The 16097-nt window shown below is 35.0% G+C and overlaps 2 protein-coding genes across 3 annotated transcripts; one reads left to right on the top strand and one right to left on the bottom strand.

Annotated features, from left to right (window-relative positions):
• The first annotated feature begins 317 nt into the window (after positions 1 to 317).
• LOC126615623 ((-)-kolavenyl diphosphate synthase TPS14, chloroplastic-like) lies at positions 318 to 9472 on the top strand. Of its 2 annotated transcripts, XM_050283478.1 has the most exons (15): positions 318 to 525; positions 1348 to 1425; positions 1557 to 1645; positions 1750 to 2056; positions 2227 to 2410; positions 3023 to 3237; positions 4805 to 4925; positions 5003 to 5115; positions 5248 to 5474; positions 6072 to 6187; positions 6474 to 6572; positions 6682 to 6894; positions 7483 to 7606; positions 8846 to 9049; positions 9154 to 9472. In XM_050283478.1, the coding sequence occupies exons 1-15, from the start codon at positions 411 to 413 to the stop codon at positions 9373 to 9375; spliced, it is 2427 nt and encodes an 808-aa protein (XP_050139435.1). In that variant the 5' UTR covers positions 318 to 410; the 3' UTR covers positions 9376 to 9472. The 2 variants fall into 2 exon arrangements, with proteins under 2 accessions (XP_050139435.1, XP_050139436.1); XM_050283479.1 differs by lacking the exons at positions 2227 to 2410; positions 3023 to 3237.
• Positions 9473 to 11968: 2496 nt separating this feature from the next.
• On the bottom strand, positions 11969 to 14344 carry LOC126615633 (N-terminal acetyltransferase B complex catalytic subunit NAA20). Its single transcript, XM_050283490.1, has 6 exons — positions 14134 to 14344; positions 13938 to 14028; positions 13117 to 13249; positions 12779 to 12848; positions 12387 to 12447; positions 11969 to 12304 (listed from the first exon to the last, which is right to left on the bottom strand). Exons 1-6 carry the CDS (start codon positions 14209 to 14211, stop codon positions 12213 to 12215), a joined length of 525 nt encoding a protein of 174 aa, XP_050139447.1. The 5' UTR covers positions 14212 to 14344; the 3' UTR covers positions 11969 to 12212.
• Positions 14345 to 16097: the final 1753 nt, after the last annotated feature.

The raw sequence follows: 16097 nt of genomic DNA, 5'->3' as shown, positions 1-16097 counted from the left end.
CTATGTAACTTTCCTGTGTATTCATCTAAATATGACTAATTCATGAGTTAATGCTGGATCATATTTCATCGAACCATTTGGAAATTCCAGGTATTTTCTGGTATTTGTTTCCACAAAAAATATAAACTATTTAAGTACCATATGTTATACATTCAGTTTTAAGTATAATCTCCCCAATGAAGTTTTATGTTCGCCAACGTTTTTCTAAATTTGAAACGATCACCAACCCTAAATAGAGGAAAAGGACAGGACTCCCCTCAATTCCATATATCTCTCAGGATGATACCTTTCCTCCTAGCAGGAATCTCTTGGGAAGTCCCTCCCTGTCCTCTTCTCTCTCTCTCCTCATATATATTTTCACTACTTCTACTTCCTCCACGCAGCAAACCACAATTTTCCCCACCATCATCATGTCTTCTCATTCCACTCAACTTTTTCTCTCTGCACGGTTGCACCTCCTCCAAGTTCCAACTCTTCGACCCACCTCATCCTTCTCTGCCTTTAATCAACCTAAATATTTACCGGGTGAGTTCCCAATGTTTATTTACCTTTTCATTTTTAAGATAATGTATTTTATTATTTTTATGTTTCTCTCCCTCTCACACTTCTTTGCTTTCTATTTTGCCTACACAGACAAAAATGATAGAAAATACTTCCAGACATTTTCTATTTTCCACCTTTTTTCTCAGTCATATGATCACTTTTACCTTGTTTTCTTTTAATTCACAACTGGGTTTTATTTAAACTCCTTCAAGATTGTCGATCTTTGGTTGTTCCGATCGATCTTGTTTTCTTCTCGTTTTCTTTTCATTTTCTTTCCCATTTTCTTGCATGTGTTTGGTTCCCTAGAAAATTCAAGAAAAAACTTGTTCACCTTTCTTTGTTCCGTGGAACATCAAAAGGGTTTGCACGCAGATGAAGATCTTCTCAATTCCGACATCTTTTGAGTTTTGATAGTCTGATGTTTTATCACAAAACGTTTCGATGATATTAATCATGAACTTCTCACATATATTTATTTTGTTGTATTTTCAATGTTGGACTCTGTTCTTGAATACGATCTTCTCTTTTGAGATAGCTCAGTGCTTTCTTCTTCCTGCTTTTTTCTTGAACTTCCATGGCGTGAGGTTCTGTCTTGGATTGTCCTTAGTATTTGTTAAACCTCGTGTATTTCATGCAAGCAACTGCCACATAGTCTGCAACTGTTTCTTTTTGCATTAGATCTTTGTCTTTATCCAATTCACGTTATTTACTTCACAGTAATTAATTTTCATATATACAATTTTTTTACCACTTGAGGCCATGTAAAACTTATCTCACCACGCATTCCACCACCTTTCCTCACAGGTGCATGGCTATTTGGCGTTAATGACAAAAGAGTTTTTCTCTCGAAATGCAGTGCGGTTTCCAAACCCCGCACTCAAGGTAATTATGCTACAGTATTCTTTTACTTTTTTTTTCTTTCCCTTTTTTTTTTTTCTTTTTTACCTTTTTACTCTTGTTGTTTAGTAAATATGTGCATACATTTTTATATATCATTATATATATACGATCAGAATATGCAGGCGTGTTACAAAATGGTCTGCCAGTGATAAAGTGGCCTGAGATTGTGGAGGATGACATCGAAGGAGATGAAGCTGCAGAGGTACAAAAAAATACATATCTACTACTTTCAGCAATATTTTACCTTTCTTTCAACTTCAACTTTTTTCTGTTTTTCTCTGATTTTTCCTTTTTGTTTTGTGAAAGGATTTTGGACAAATTATTAAGATCAAGCAACACGTGGAGACTGTCAAATCGATGTTGGAGTCGATGGAGGACGGAGAGATTACGATTTCGGCGTACGACACCGCTTGGGTGGCGTTAGTGGAGGATGTGGAAGGCAGTGGCTTGCCTCAGTTCCCATCCAGTCTCCAGTGGATTGCCAACAACCAACTGCTAGATGGTTCTTGGGGAGATAGTGAGATCTTCACTGCTCATGATCGCATCCTCAACACCATAGCTTGCGTTGTCGCACTCAAATCATGGAGCGTTCATCCCGACAAGTGCGAAAAAGGTAACTGCTAACCTACCAGTCGGTATTTCAATATATACAGCGGTAACGACTCGTTTGAAATCTTATCCGGTCATTTTTGGGTCATAATGATGTCAGCCAAAGTGTTACCCAAAATGAAAGTTAGCGTTTAGTTATTTAACCGTACTTTTTTTTGGCCGATATACACTTAGGAATGACATATTTCAAGGAGAACATAAGCAAGCTTGGCAACGAGAATGCCGAACACATGCCAATCGGGTTCGAAGTTGCCTTTCCTTCGATTCTGGAATTGGCTAGGAGTTTAAACCTGGACGTGCCTGATGATTGTCCTGTGTTGCATGACATTTACGCCATGAGAGATCTAAAGCTCACAAGGTATATGTATACACGTCTCATACTTTTTTGGAATTTTAATGTTTTTTTTTTATGTGAGAATTAAAAAGCAACCTTATCCACTGTGGATATATTATAATTTGGTCTGTTGGGGGTGTGCGAACTCTTTTACATGTATGTAATTATTAAGGGCAATGATATCTACACACACATTTAAATGAATCAATTACTAAATAGAATTAAGGGAGTTTTAACGAAAAACCCACGATACTATTCACTTTAACGAAAAACCACATTTTTACACTAAAAAGTCAATCTTGGTACTATTCACTTTATTCTTTATTTTGTCCTTATTGTTAAAATTCAAAGTTTTCAAGCATTTTTTCATTAGTTTTCCTTAGAATTAAATGTAGTAATTAACAAACCACAGCAAGTGGTCCAGTGGTAAGGGCGCGGACTGTGGCTCTCTAATAAACAAAAAAATATGAGAGGTCGCGTGTTCGATGCTCTAAGCTGATGAGTCTGCTTGACTATGACTACGGGTATGGTGAAATTCCCCATAATCTCTCTGGACCGGAAATGGGTGGATAACCGTGACATGCCAGGTATGTGATCCATTATTAAATACTGGGTGTGCGCATGTATGGTGGATAGGATACCGAGGGAAATAATGCACAAAGTACCCACAACACTTCTCCACAGCGTGGAAGGAATGGCAGGCTTGGACTGGGAAAAGCTTCTAAAACTGCAGTCCCAAGATGGCTCTTTCTTGTTCTCTCCAGCCTCCACTGCCTATGCACTCATGCAAACCAAAAATCCAAACTGCATGAATTATTTGTCCAAAGCTGTTCACAAGTTCACCGGCGGAGGTAAGCGTGTCAGTATATAGGTTCTTTTGAAAAACGCCCTTGAAACTCTATTTTCCAAATAAAACCCAAATTTCAAATAGAATACCATGTAGACAAATATGTAACCAATTATCATCACATATTTACAACTTATGCCACAAAACCTTAATTATGTCAATAAATATTATTACTCACCCTAATTATGATTAGCAATTAACCCCATATGGAAATTTTACCTTTCTTGTATGATAAATATTAGGAACATATATATATAAATTTAGCCATGTTCAAAAACAATTATGGGCACATTTTTCGTATGAAAAAAAAAATCCTTTGTGCAATCAGTTATTTTGCATGAACTAATATTGTTTGATAAAAACAACAAAGAACCAATTAATATTCTTTTATGTTGTAAGTAAATTATTTCTCCTAGATTATTACATACATTAGGCATTTTTTGTTTGTTATTATATATACGTGTTAAAATAATTTATCTATAATTATTGAATCAAATAGCATTTATTTTGTAGGTAAATTAAAATAGTAGTTCCATTATTTTGGTGAAGTTAAACAGTGCCTAAATTATTTCGTAAAAATTAAACCAAGACAAATTATCTCCATTAAAATAAAACAGTAGATATTCGACAAAAAAATAAAAAATAAAAATAAAATAGTAGATACATTGTTTTCTTATAAGATTAAACAATAGGTAAATTATATTGTAGGTACATTATGTTTGTAATAAAAAAAATTGAAATTCATAAACAAAAAGTTGTAGATATATTATTTTTTAATCAAATTTCCTTTATTTGTAGGTGAATTATTTTCATGCATTATTATATATATTGGGCACATTTTACTACTAATATATATATATATATATATATATGTATGTGTGTGTGTGTGCGCGCTAAATTTATTTTGAATCAAATAACATTTTTTATTTTATAGGTAAATTATTTTGCATGTATCATTACATACACAAGGCAAATTTATTACTAATACACATGTCCAAATAATTTACCTATATTTTTGTAATATAGGTAAATTGTTTTATAGTGCTCTTTCAGATTTTCATTTGGTAAGAAAATGACAAGATTAAATTAAAATTGTCTAATTTTATGCAAATTTGAAAAACAATTAAGACATCTTAAGGAAAGTATAACATTATTAATTCTTTTTTGCCTTAACATACAATTTGTTAGGATATATTAATATGCAATGATTTTAAATTAATGCATTTTTTTTTCCATTAATCTCTCCCTTCAAATTTGCATAGAATTAAATGTCTACATTAAAATTGTAATTAGGGGTATTTTAAGCATCTGAAGAATGTAAAATGTGTAAAGGCAAACAAAATTAATGAATTTTCTTATGTGGAGCCTAGTCAAAAAGACAATATCGGGTTTTATGTAAAGAAACTTGAGTTTGAAGGGCTAAAGTCATATTTTCAGTAATTAGTATTATCGAAATATCTGTTTAATTATTTTAACTGCATGCATGCCATATGTCCAAACTTCTCCGACCAAAGTTCGCCTCTCGAGCCGAATATTACCCCTAATTTACCTTCTTCTACTTCTTTTTTCAGTACCTAATGTGTACCCAGTTGACTTGTTCGAACATATATGGGTTGTGGATCGTCTGCAGCGCTTGGGAATCTCGAGATATTTCGAGCCACAACTTAAGGAATGTGTTAATTACGTAAGCAGGTATGCTCAACAACTCACATTCAACTAGTTTTTCAGTGTGACTATCATATTGTTGAAATATCTTCTGTTATATATAGATATTGGACTGAGAAAGGAATTTGTTGGGCAAGAAACTCGGAGGTTCAGGATATTGATGACACAGCCATGGCATTCAGACTACTCAGGTTGCATGGCCACCAAGTGTCTCCTGGTAAGTTTTGTTACGACATATGTAGTAATTTTACTGTAACAATCTGCATGCATAGGTAAAAGTGAATGTTTTTACTTTCGTTGGTTTATTTAAAAAATCTAATTAACTAACCTAATTTGGTAACGAGGACAGATGTGTTTCAGCATTTCAAGAAGGGCAATAAGTTCATATGCTTTGCTGGGCAAAGCACACAAGCTGTGACTGGAATGTACAACTTGTTTAGGGCTAGTCAGGTACTGTTCCCAGGAGAGACGATTCTTGAGGAAGCTAAGGACTTTTCAACAAAATTTCTGAGGGAAAAACAAGCTTCTAATGAGCTGTTGGACAAATGGATCATCACGAAGGACTTGCCCGGGGAGGTATGAAACGTCAATTTTCCCAAAATTAATTTTCCGTTATGGTCAAATTGTCATGTGGTGTATGCTACCAACTTACTTGTTATAATACATGAAGCTTTTTACTGATATTATTCTTTAGTTACATTACCGACAGAAGATATTAAACATGTTGTCTATTCATATTATAATATAAAATTTGTAACTTCACGGGATGTGAAACTTCTCTAAAAATCTCGAAAGAGTATTATATACATATATTAGAACAATAAAGCCATTAACAGTTGTGTTTTGTCTTTCATTAAGTTTTATACGTACCATTATCGTACTTTCCAAAAATAACAAGAATATTGTAAACAGAAAGGGTCAGAGAAAAGTTGACATAATACTCGATCTAGTAACTTCAAGTTTGTCTACTCATATTATACCAAAGATAGTAACGTCAGGTTGCGATCAAACCGTCATACTCAAAACTGTCTTTAGAGATTGCGAAGGAGTGTATATCAATACTATAAAGCGATTTACAACTGCGATTTGTCTTTTTATTAAGATTTGACGTATTTATATTGAACTCTCCAAGAATAACTAAGAATATTTTAAGATAAGAGGCAAATAAAACAGGTTGGGTACGCACTAGATTTTCCATGGTATGCGAGCTTACCCCGACTAGAGACCAGATTCTACATCCAACAGTACGGTGGCCGTGATGACGTCTGGATTGGCAAGACTCTCTACAGGTATTTTTATTTGTATTTTGTATTTTCCCCATATTTAAATTCCAATCATGAGAAATGTTGTGGGAACTCTCTCAAAATAGGATTATCTATGGATTCTATATCACTGCCCAATTTAACGTCAATTCCGATATCCACATTATAAAACATTGTGCCGAAAATATGGGGTGTGAGAGAGTCTATAGAGAGTCTCCTTAGCATTTCTCTTCCAATCATTTGTCATATTATTTAATTAATCAAATATTTTTTAATAATTCTGAACTTGGAATCTAACGACTTGTTTGGTTAGGATGCCTTACGTGAGCAATAACTTGTATCTGGAGCTGGCAAAACTGGATTACAACAATTGCCAATCACTGCATCTGATCGAATGGGACAACATTCAAAAGTATTAACCAACAAAACCTAATCTATTATATTTATGAATAGCAAATTATAATTACTTTTTAGAACTTGATTGTTTACATGTACACGGTATTAAATTACTGCATATGCAGGTGGTACGCAGAATGTAAACTTGAAAACTATGGATTGAGCAGAAGAAGCCTCCTCATGGCTTATTTTGTTGCGGCAGCGAGTATTTTCGAGCCGGAAAGAGCCAACGAGCGACTTGCATGGGCTAAAACGGCTTCATTAATTGAGACAATTGGGTCTCATTTCAAGGAAGGAACTTCTCAAAGGAAGGCCTTTGTACATGATTTCAAAACTAGGTACGTAAATGTTATACGTTATTTGTATGTAAAGGCAAATCTAATTTGACTAGATTATTGTGTCATACACGCACCAAATATTCAACTCAAAAGTGGGAAGTCCCAAGAATTGGATAATAACGCACACCCATCCATGTTACCAATTATTACTTTCTGCATTACATGATGGAAGCTACTGATGCCTATTAGAGCATCTCCAAAGGAGATGTCAAAATGTCCAAATCAACAATAACGGTAACAAAAGACACAACATTAATGTTTTCCAACCGAGAAGCCAAATCTGATGTGGCATGACATGGAATGAAAGCACCTTCAAATTTTTTAATTAATTATTAAATGCTTTTTATTAGATTTTATTGGTTTAAAGCATTATCCTTTTGTTTATTTTCATTCCCAATGCAAAGAAAATACATATGAATTTTTATTTTATGAAGTCCGAGTATGGCTATTTTTGCATATTAAATTGTTATTTGTCAAGAAGAAGGAATGCTATTTTACATGGAAGGGCGACCCTTGTATTTTCCGTCGTTGTGGAAGAGTTTTAGGCATTTTGGACGAGGCATAGTTACATGTGGCTTGTGTTAACAGGAAGGTGAATACCAACAAGAAAGGGCAGGGACTCGTTGAGACCTTGCTGGCAACCCTACACCGCCTCTCGTTTGACGCCATGGTGGCGCATGGCCAAGACATCAGCCACCCTCTACGCCAAGCTGTGAGTGCAAAACACCCACTTTTTTTTGGCTTTGTTTGGCTGCCAAATCTCCATGTGCATTACCCAACTATAGAAACTAGCTCGTTTAGATGTGCTTTTAAAATAATTGAAAGCGCTTTTAGTGAAAATGTTTTTGTAACCAATCCTTAGTAAAAATGTAAGTAAATCCTGAAAAAAAACACTTAAAGTGCTTCCTGGAAGAAGCACATAACTGTTGTTTCTTGCAGAAAGCACTTAAAGTGCTTTTGGAACCCAAAAACATTTTCTCTAAAAGCGCTTTCAGCCATTTTAAAAACATATCCAAACGAACCCACATTTCTACTGATCACCCCAAAGAAAATTCTATTCTAATCCTTGTCTAAGATGACTTTTTGAATAAAACCTTATCTAAGATTAAAAACTAATTTTAATCCTTGGCATTTAATTGTAATTTTTTAATATTAAATAGATTGTAATAATTATTGAGTTTTTTGTTTGTAGGTTATATATTGATTCCCATAAATAATACAAATGCTATTTATCATTGATAGTTATTATTAATTTCCCATAATAAGAAGATGACTGATATTAACACTCCAAAAATCTTATTTTACACTCCTCAAAAATGTATTTTTCATTTTAATTATAAAAAGTTTGGAGTGCAAAATGAGATTTTTGAAGTGCCAATAATAATTTACAATAAGAAAGGTCATATATTATCATATAGTTTTCATTGTGCGTGAATTTACCGATACCTTTGTACCAACATATTTGTACCGATACATTCGTACCGAAAGTTATGTACCAATATATTCTTACCAAAACTTATGAATCGATACTTCTGTACCTATGAGTAATATAAGGTACCTAAAGTTATGTACCGATACTTTTGTACCTATGAATAAAATAAGGTACCGAATATTATGTATAAATTGATTTTGTTTTGTTGTTGAATTTTTTTAATAATGAGAATTTGAATTTTGAATAAATTTTTATCTATTAATATGATTAGAGCACAAAATAAAAAACATAATTATGGTTGGGTAAAGAATTTCGAATGGTAAGTTTATAAATAATAAATGTGCTATAATTACTTTAATATGGTAAGTTTTAAAAATAGGGACTTATATTAGATTTTGAAAACCATTAAGGTTAAAATCTAAAAACAATCTTATTGAAGCCCTAAAATCTAAAAGCCCCAAATCTAAAACTTGAATTTGATTGTTTTTTCTTTTGCATTTTCAATTAATCAAAATACAGTGGGAAAAGTGGCTTCTAAAGTGGCAAGAGCAAGGAGATATGCACCAAGACGAAGCTGAGCTGCTGGTGGAAACAATAAATCAAACCGCCTGCCTTTTGCTTTCAAACGGGCTGTTGTTGTCCATTCCAGAGCATGAGCAACTTGTCAAGATCACCAACACAGTTTGCAACAAACTTCGCTGCGACCAAAACCAAAACCACAAGGTCAGAAATTTAAACCTATTTCTGCATTAGGGTTAACTCTTTTCCCCACGGTTTATGTTATCAGGCTGTTTTTTATTTATTTTTTTCGCTTTAATGTTTCTCAGGTGAATGAAAACGGAGGCTACACCAAACCAACTAAGGAAATCGAATTGGAGATGCAGCAGCTTGTTCAAATGGTGCTGCAAAAGCCTTTGGATGGTGCCATAGAATCTTCGATCAAGCAAGCCTTTTTCGCGGTTGCAAGGAGCTTTTACTACTCTGCGTACTCAGACCCTGGAACAATCAATAGCCACCTTGCTAAAGTACTCTTCGAGAGAGTAGACTGATCGTTGTGTATAAGATTAGGCCACATAGCAATGCCTCATTTGGTCATTGCAATTGTACTCAGTTTAACCTGAAAAAGGAAGTAAATATTAGTCATTGCGCATGTTCTTTGTTTTTCTGTGGTATCTGATAATTTCTTCTCAATAAAAAACCAAAGAAAGTGAAGTAAGAAAAAAAAAATAGTGTTCTCTTTCACGATAAAACTTTAAACACTGTTTTAGGGCTTTATGGTAAAAAACACTTCAAACGCCGCAATTGAACAATCCTTAGGCTCGACTATTATTACACCCAACATTATTTACACTTGATAGGTGAGATATTTGTTATAGAATTTGATTCTTGAAGTCTTACTAACATTAATAGTTGTCACGGGAGTTATACCCTGGTTAAGCAAAAAAAGTATTCGATCTAATTCAACTGTCCAAGAATTAATTGCATTATGGGATTAAAATGAGAAGCAAAATAATGCATCATTGAGCCAGATCAATAATTACAAATTATAGAATAAATACATAAATAAAAAAGGACAGAAACACAAAACAAAAAAGGTGATGGACATATCGAATGAGTGAAACATCGTTGTCTGTCCCTCAAACCCCTGTGGCAAACCAAATGAATAATATCATAAGAAAATAAGTTCTATTTTCAACCAAGTAAAAGGTAAAAGCAACCATGATTAGTGAGTAAACAAATTGTTAATTACGAGCTTAACTTGCAGAATAATACCACAGCAAAAGTAGTCAAGACAAACACTCTCGCACTCTCCAGGACAACGTCAACTCAAATAAAATCCAAACACGGAAAAAGAACTGAAGAAATTTCGACATATATTCTTAGCATGAACACCTAAAACCAAAAGCATTGTTTGCTAATTTTTCGAAACCTCCAATCTCAACGAGGATGATATATACGGTGGTTTGCACAAATGTGGTTACTGGACAAATAGTTTTTTAGGGAGTTTGATGTCTTTCAAACCTGTTGGTTTAATGGTTTCCTCCTACGTGTAAGCATATTAACAATGGCAGACAATATTTGCATACAAATCCCATTTTAAAGTTCCAGGATTGGTCTTCACCCTAAGGTGGAAATTCACCGAATCTCACATCTCACATCTTAAGATCCATTATCAAACGAGGTAATGTACGTACGACTGTTGTAGATATATGTGTAGAGCAAATTCTCTCCTACATGGCACATTATTATCTCAGTAACTAATCACTAATCACGTGATTATTATCTCAGTAACTAATCACGTGATTAATAGTGCAATGCAAAAGTACATATTCCCGATTCCGGTTGTAGGGTAGAATCTCTCCTAAATGGCAGTCATATCGCATCACGATCGAAGTGAGGTCCCATGAACGCAAAGGCAAGAAGGGTCTCCAAAGCAAAGCCATAAGGGATAGAGAAAGCATAGATGGTTGGCATGATGATGTCCCTCCATGGTTGAGTTGAATCATGGAAAATGGAGTCCTAACAAAGCACTCACCTTTTTTTGGATCTTAGACCAAAAAAAATCACTTGACGAGATAGGATGGTGGTGGTGGAGGAATCGTAGAAGTGTGATCTGATCTGAGGGCCATGACAAACAATGACAAAGGGCTAAGAGCCTTGAATGAAAAAAAAAAGCAGAAGGAAAGATTTTGAGTATCAGAAGCATGAGAAGACAACAGCGAAATGACTGCTTTTGGAGATCAACCAACTTTGGCAAAAGTGCTTCCACCCCAAAATTCCCCATCTTGCTTTGTGGCTTTTGATGTTTGGTTCAATTTTGAGATCATGACGAGGGCACGTGAGGCATATCTAGCATCTTTAAAGAGAAGTCAAAATATCTAAATCAACACTAACAGTAAAAAAAAACTGCAACAATGTGTTCAAACTGAAAAATCAAATCTGACGTGACATGACATGAATTGACTACCCTCAACCTTACTGCCAAAATTGACATCAGCTTTAAATCTTTTTTTTAATTGATTATTAAATGTATTTTTATCAATTTTATTATTATTTTTGTTTTAAAACATTTATTTTAATAGTTTAATGTAATAAAATAATAATTTAATTTGACATAACAGGTAGAGAGCAAAATTTAAAAGATGTCAAAATGTCATACATTGTCATATTTAAATTTTATGTTTAAAATTTAATACCTTCTTTGGAGATGCGTATGCTTCTTTGTTGTGTAAGCGGCAAACATGGCATTGCCACCCACCTCCCTCAACATGGTGGGTGCACTGCACATCCAGAGCCAAATATGACAATAGTAGAAACCGCATTCATCTCTTCCTTTATTACGCCCCATCGAGAGGGAGATATTCATGAGTCCGGCAGGTGGACCACGTGATATGTCCGGCCACACTCTACAAAACCCCTTGCATTGGGAGTGGGACCAACATAAGAGCTGGTGGGACCTTGATATAGAGCACTCTTTCTATTTATGGCCAGACATGACGTGCTCCACGTGATCACGCTTGTGTGATCACGCAATAACAAGCTCCCATGTGTGGAACTAATGAGGCCCGATGAACCAAAATACAAGGGGTTTTGTGTGTGAGAGGAAGTTCGGACCACGCGGAATCAGCTGCCCTGCCGCAGTTTTTCTTCTAAATTCACATCAATATTATTTCCAAATACTCAGATTCGCAGTGATTAGAAGTGATTTTAAAACCTTTTGAACCAAACACAAAGCAAGAGACTGTGACGATACAAACTAGTAATAAATCCGCTATGTTTTTGTGTACTATTCATCTGAACCACACACTAGGATCCTCAGTTTCACAAAAAGACATAAGCACAAGGTAATGCATCATCATCATCATCCAACTTAGCAGGAAGAGATTTAGTCATACTCTAATTCGTCAGGAGTAACTGGCCGTTTGAGAGGTATGACTGATTTCTTCTCCACGTCACGAGATAATGCTTTCCTCATATCTGAAACAGGCAAAAACTTGTTAGAAAGGTGAGAAGGAAAATATATTGTGATAAAGAAATTATGAACATCGTGAGAACTCACCTAACCCGTCTTCCTCCCCTGAATAGTACCGTAGCACTCGTCTATAGATTACATAGCCAAGCTGTGGGAACAAATAACAGCAGAAAATGAAATAGATAATGAGCATCACTTGTCCCGATGGAAATTGCAGAACATCCAAGTCAACTATGTCAGCTTCCCACAAAACCACACAAGCACATAGAAGCTCCAAATCATATACTTGGGAGTTCTCAAAAGGTGCACATTTGTTATATTGATGTTAAAGGAATTATTTTCAAATCTGTACCACAAACAAGAATTTTTTTTCACGAAAAACGGAGAGTATGCTAGAAATATAGGTAACCTACTTTCCACTGATTTCAACTGGGCTGAAAATACAAAGCAAACCATCCCCACAGCTAAAGAAACATTACCTTTTCGTACATCTTTATGGCGGGTGTGTTTGATGCTCTCACAAAAAGATCAACAAAGTAACCCTTATCACTGCCAAATGAAAGTTGTTAAAGAGGTGAGGCATATATGACAAAGACTTGAAACTCATACAACCCAGTAACACTTTGCTCTCAACCTAAAAACAGATTCACAAGACAATGCAACCCGCGAAAAAACTCCCAAAATTGTAGAGAATTCAATGCTCATTGTTTAAGATAGAAATTAGAATTACATGACAAAGGGAAAATGGGGTCCGAATGGTCATAGGATCATTTCACCTATCAACATATATCTGAGTTTGTCAAGAATTCTATCTTACATCTTATCGCTGAAGTCTTCAAGTAAGTTCATGAGTTTCTTGGCCAACTGCTGCCTGCGATATTCTGGAGAAACAGTTACTGCAGTTACATGACCATGCCATGACTCACCTTGCCCCTCAACCTTTCCCATAACTGCAATTAAATCAAAATCAGATAGCTATCTGTAAACCTATCAAGACTAAAAACAAGGCTTCGAAGGAAAAGAGAAAGAGAAGCAAATCATATTAGTATCAAGAAGCAAGCCAACATGTTGAGCAATTGGAAATATCCACCCTCTATTCTCACATAACCTGAATGAACAAATCAGTGAGCATCTCATACGCGTCACTAACACTCCATTTTCGAGAACAATAGGTAACACAAACTAATCCTAGACACTCGGGAAAACAATTGCTAGCATTTAATTCTTCACAAACCCGTATGCTAAGCAAGGGCCCATTTCTTAATCTCTCTTCCCCACAACCTTCCGCAACATATTGTCTTTAGCAGTCCAATTCCATCAATTCCATTATCCAAGCAACCAACTTTATACCAACGGGCGATACAACAAACTTAGTAAAATGTAATTTTACAAAATATGAACAAAATAGTAGTAGCATTATACCAAGTAAAGTGCTAATTTAAGCATAGCATGGAAGAAAAAGCTCAATCCCAAGTTCCAAACTTCTTATCCACCCTCCATTTTGTACTTACAATGGAAAACTTTCAACCCCAAATAAATGGGATTGCAAGATATCATTTGTAAATGCAAAACTACAAATATATATATTGCCATTTTCCAAGGGCAAAAGCAAATCTGAGAGAGATACGGGGTGCTTACTGTAACCCATGATTTGGTGTCCAGGTGCTTCGGCAACGTGAAAGTAGTCGGGCCATCTCGCCAAATACGTCATGTAAAACGACATATTGAACTGCAAAATCACCAGATTTATTAGAAATTTGCACAACAATTTCAGGAAATTGGAGAAGAAAGTGTAAGGAAAGCGAACTGGAGGAGCAAAAGGAAAGAACTTTACGGTTTCCGTGAGGTGGTCGAGATTCACAGAGGTGAATCGAAGAAGGTCATTGCAGCGGAATCTGCGTATCGTCGTCATCTCTCTCTCTGGAAGCTTGAATCCTCGAAAGAGTATGACCGGTGTTTCCGGTCGGTTTTACCGCTGGACAAATAGGAATACTTTAGTGGTGTACAAGTAAAGATTTTAAAGGATTTTGATAGACTTGATAGGATTTGGAAGGATTTAAGACTCTTACAAAATTTATATAAGTTTTAAAGAATTTGAATGAATTTAGTTCGTAGATTTTGGTGGATTGTGGTGGATTTTTATATAATTTTTTTTTTTTAAAAAGAAAAATCTTTCCCCTTATCCTACTGTATTAGATCACAATTTTATTCCTTTTTTTTTCAGTTCCCTTTCACACAACCACAACTTCATCTCTTTCTCAATTGATAGATCAACATAACTTTGATGAGTTTTTGAGCACTACACCACCGACTGCCCTTTTGCCACAAATGTACGTTGACAGATGTACGTTGTGGTACTTCAGTAGTGCTTGTAGTACCACATACATTAAAAAATCAGAACGACGAGAGAGTAGTATTAACCAAAATCCTAAATCGATTATGTCATTCGATGATCATACATGCCTAATTAAGGTCTAAGGGTCATAATAAGAGATCCCACCAAAGCATATAGTTTGAGAACTGCTCAGATGGAAAATGATTTGAAATCCTAGGGTGTGATGTTGAATTCTTTTTAGTCTTGGTTATATATATTTCTTGCTCTCAAATCCCACAAAATCTACAACTTATTGAAATCCTCCAAAATCTTGGGTTTAATACACTTAGATATAGATGGATTTTAAAATCTTTTAATTGATTACACATAGAATTGAATGGATTCTAAAATCCTTTAAAATATTTTAATTGACTACACTAGGATTTTAAAGTCTTTTAAAATACTCAAATCCGAGTTTGACACACCCCCTTAGATTTGGGGAATTTGCATCAGTGGCCCCTTAATATTTTCCCAGTCCCTTAACTATAAAAACTCACACTTAACTACTCGTACTTCTTATTGTTTACAATTTGCCACGTTCATTCATTTAAATTCACTTTTCTGTTAAACAATGAGACGTGACAAGAACGTGTGCTTTTTTCTTGGAGCATTCTTGTCAATTTTGTTGGAGTGCTGTTAAACTCACCCGATTGTTTTATTTCCACGTCTGTATTATAAATAGCTTCAACTTCAAGTGACCCAGTTGCAGAAACTGACGAGGATGCCCTTAAAAGTGGGTGCCAATTGTAAAACAAAACAAAATTTGGATGGTTGATTTATAAACGGATTTATGGCGCATTTACGTAACAGTAATGAAACTATGAGAAATTAAATTGATGAGGAATTGGAATGGAGAGAAGTCAGAATCGGATTCCTGTTGAAGCTGTTTACTTAAATGTTCTGGAATCGAAATAGAATTTCATAAAACTGTTTACTAAGGAATATAAACCAGTATGATTACTAAAATGCCCTTATCCCAAATCAAATATTTTATAGGGGTGTGCTATCTACACACCCCTTTTTACTTCTCACTCACCCCTTGTTAATTTCTGTCATTTGATTTTCTTTAATTCATCCAATCCGAAGGTCGAAAATTAAAAGGGTGTGAGAGAAGTAAAAAGAGGTGTTTGGATATCACATCCTTATTTTATATACTTTAATGGGTTTATAAAGGATAGTCTTGGAAATAAAAAAAGTGAGGGTATAAAGGGAACAAAACTATCATTCCGATTGCCCAAACAAGCAGGAATTGGATTACCACCTATATCTAGGGAATCTAATTCCACCAATACAAGGAATTGAATTCCAAAATTTGTGTGGGCCCCACTGCTTTTTGGATTCCTCCATATTTAGTTAACACCGAAGTTAGACCTGTAAACGGGTCGGGTTTATTGGGTTTGGGTCGGGTTGAACCCGACCCGTTA

Source organism: Malus sylvestris, chromosome 3 (assembly GCF_916048215.2).
Source record: "Malus sylvestris chromosome 3, drMalSylv7.2, whole genome shotgun sequence".
NCBI lineage: Eukaryota > Viridiplantae > Streptophyta > Magnoliopsida > Rosales > Rosaceae > Malus > Malus sylvestris.
The sequence above is the reverse complement of the archived record's forward strand: the minus strand, read 5'-3'. Positions and strand labels throughout refer to the sequence as shown.

Bases quoted from the DNA above. Each gene is read 5' to 3' on its own strand.
- LOC126615623 (XM_050283478.1), top strand. From the start codon at position 411: ATGTCTTCTCATTCCACTCAACTTTTTCTCTCTGCACGGTTGCACCTC. The intron at 3,238-4,804 runs GTAAGCGTGTCA...TTCTTTTTTCAG, and splicing joins TCACAAGTTCACCGGCGGAG to TACCTAATGTGTACCCAGTT. The intron at 5,116-5,247 runs GTAAGTTTTGTT...TAACGAGGACAG, and splicing joins TGGCCACCAAGTGTCTCCTG to ATGTGTTTCAGCATTTCAAG.
- LOC126615633 (XM_050283490.1), bottom strand. From the start codon at position 14,211: ATGACGACGATACGCAGATTCCGCTGCAATGACCTTCTTCGATTCACC. The intron at 14,029-14,133 runs GTAAAGTTCTTT...GTGATTTTGCAG, and splicing joins TCGACCACCTCACGGAAACC to TTCAATATGTCGTTTTACAT. The intron at 12,305-12,386 runs GTGAGTTCTCAC...TGCCTGTTTCAG, and splicing joins AGGGGAGGAAGACGGGTTAG to ATATGAGGAAAGCATTATCT.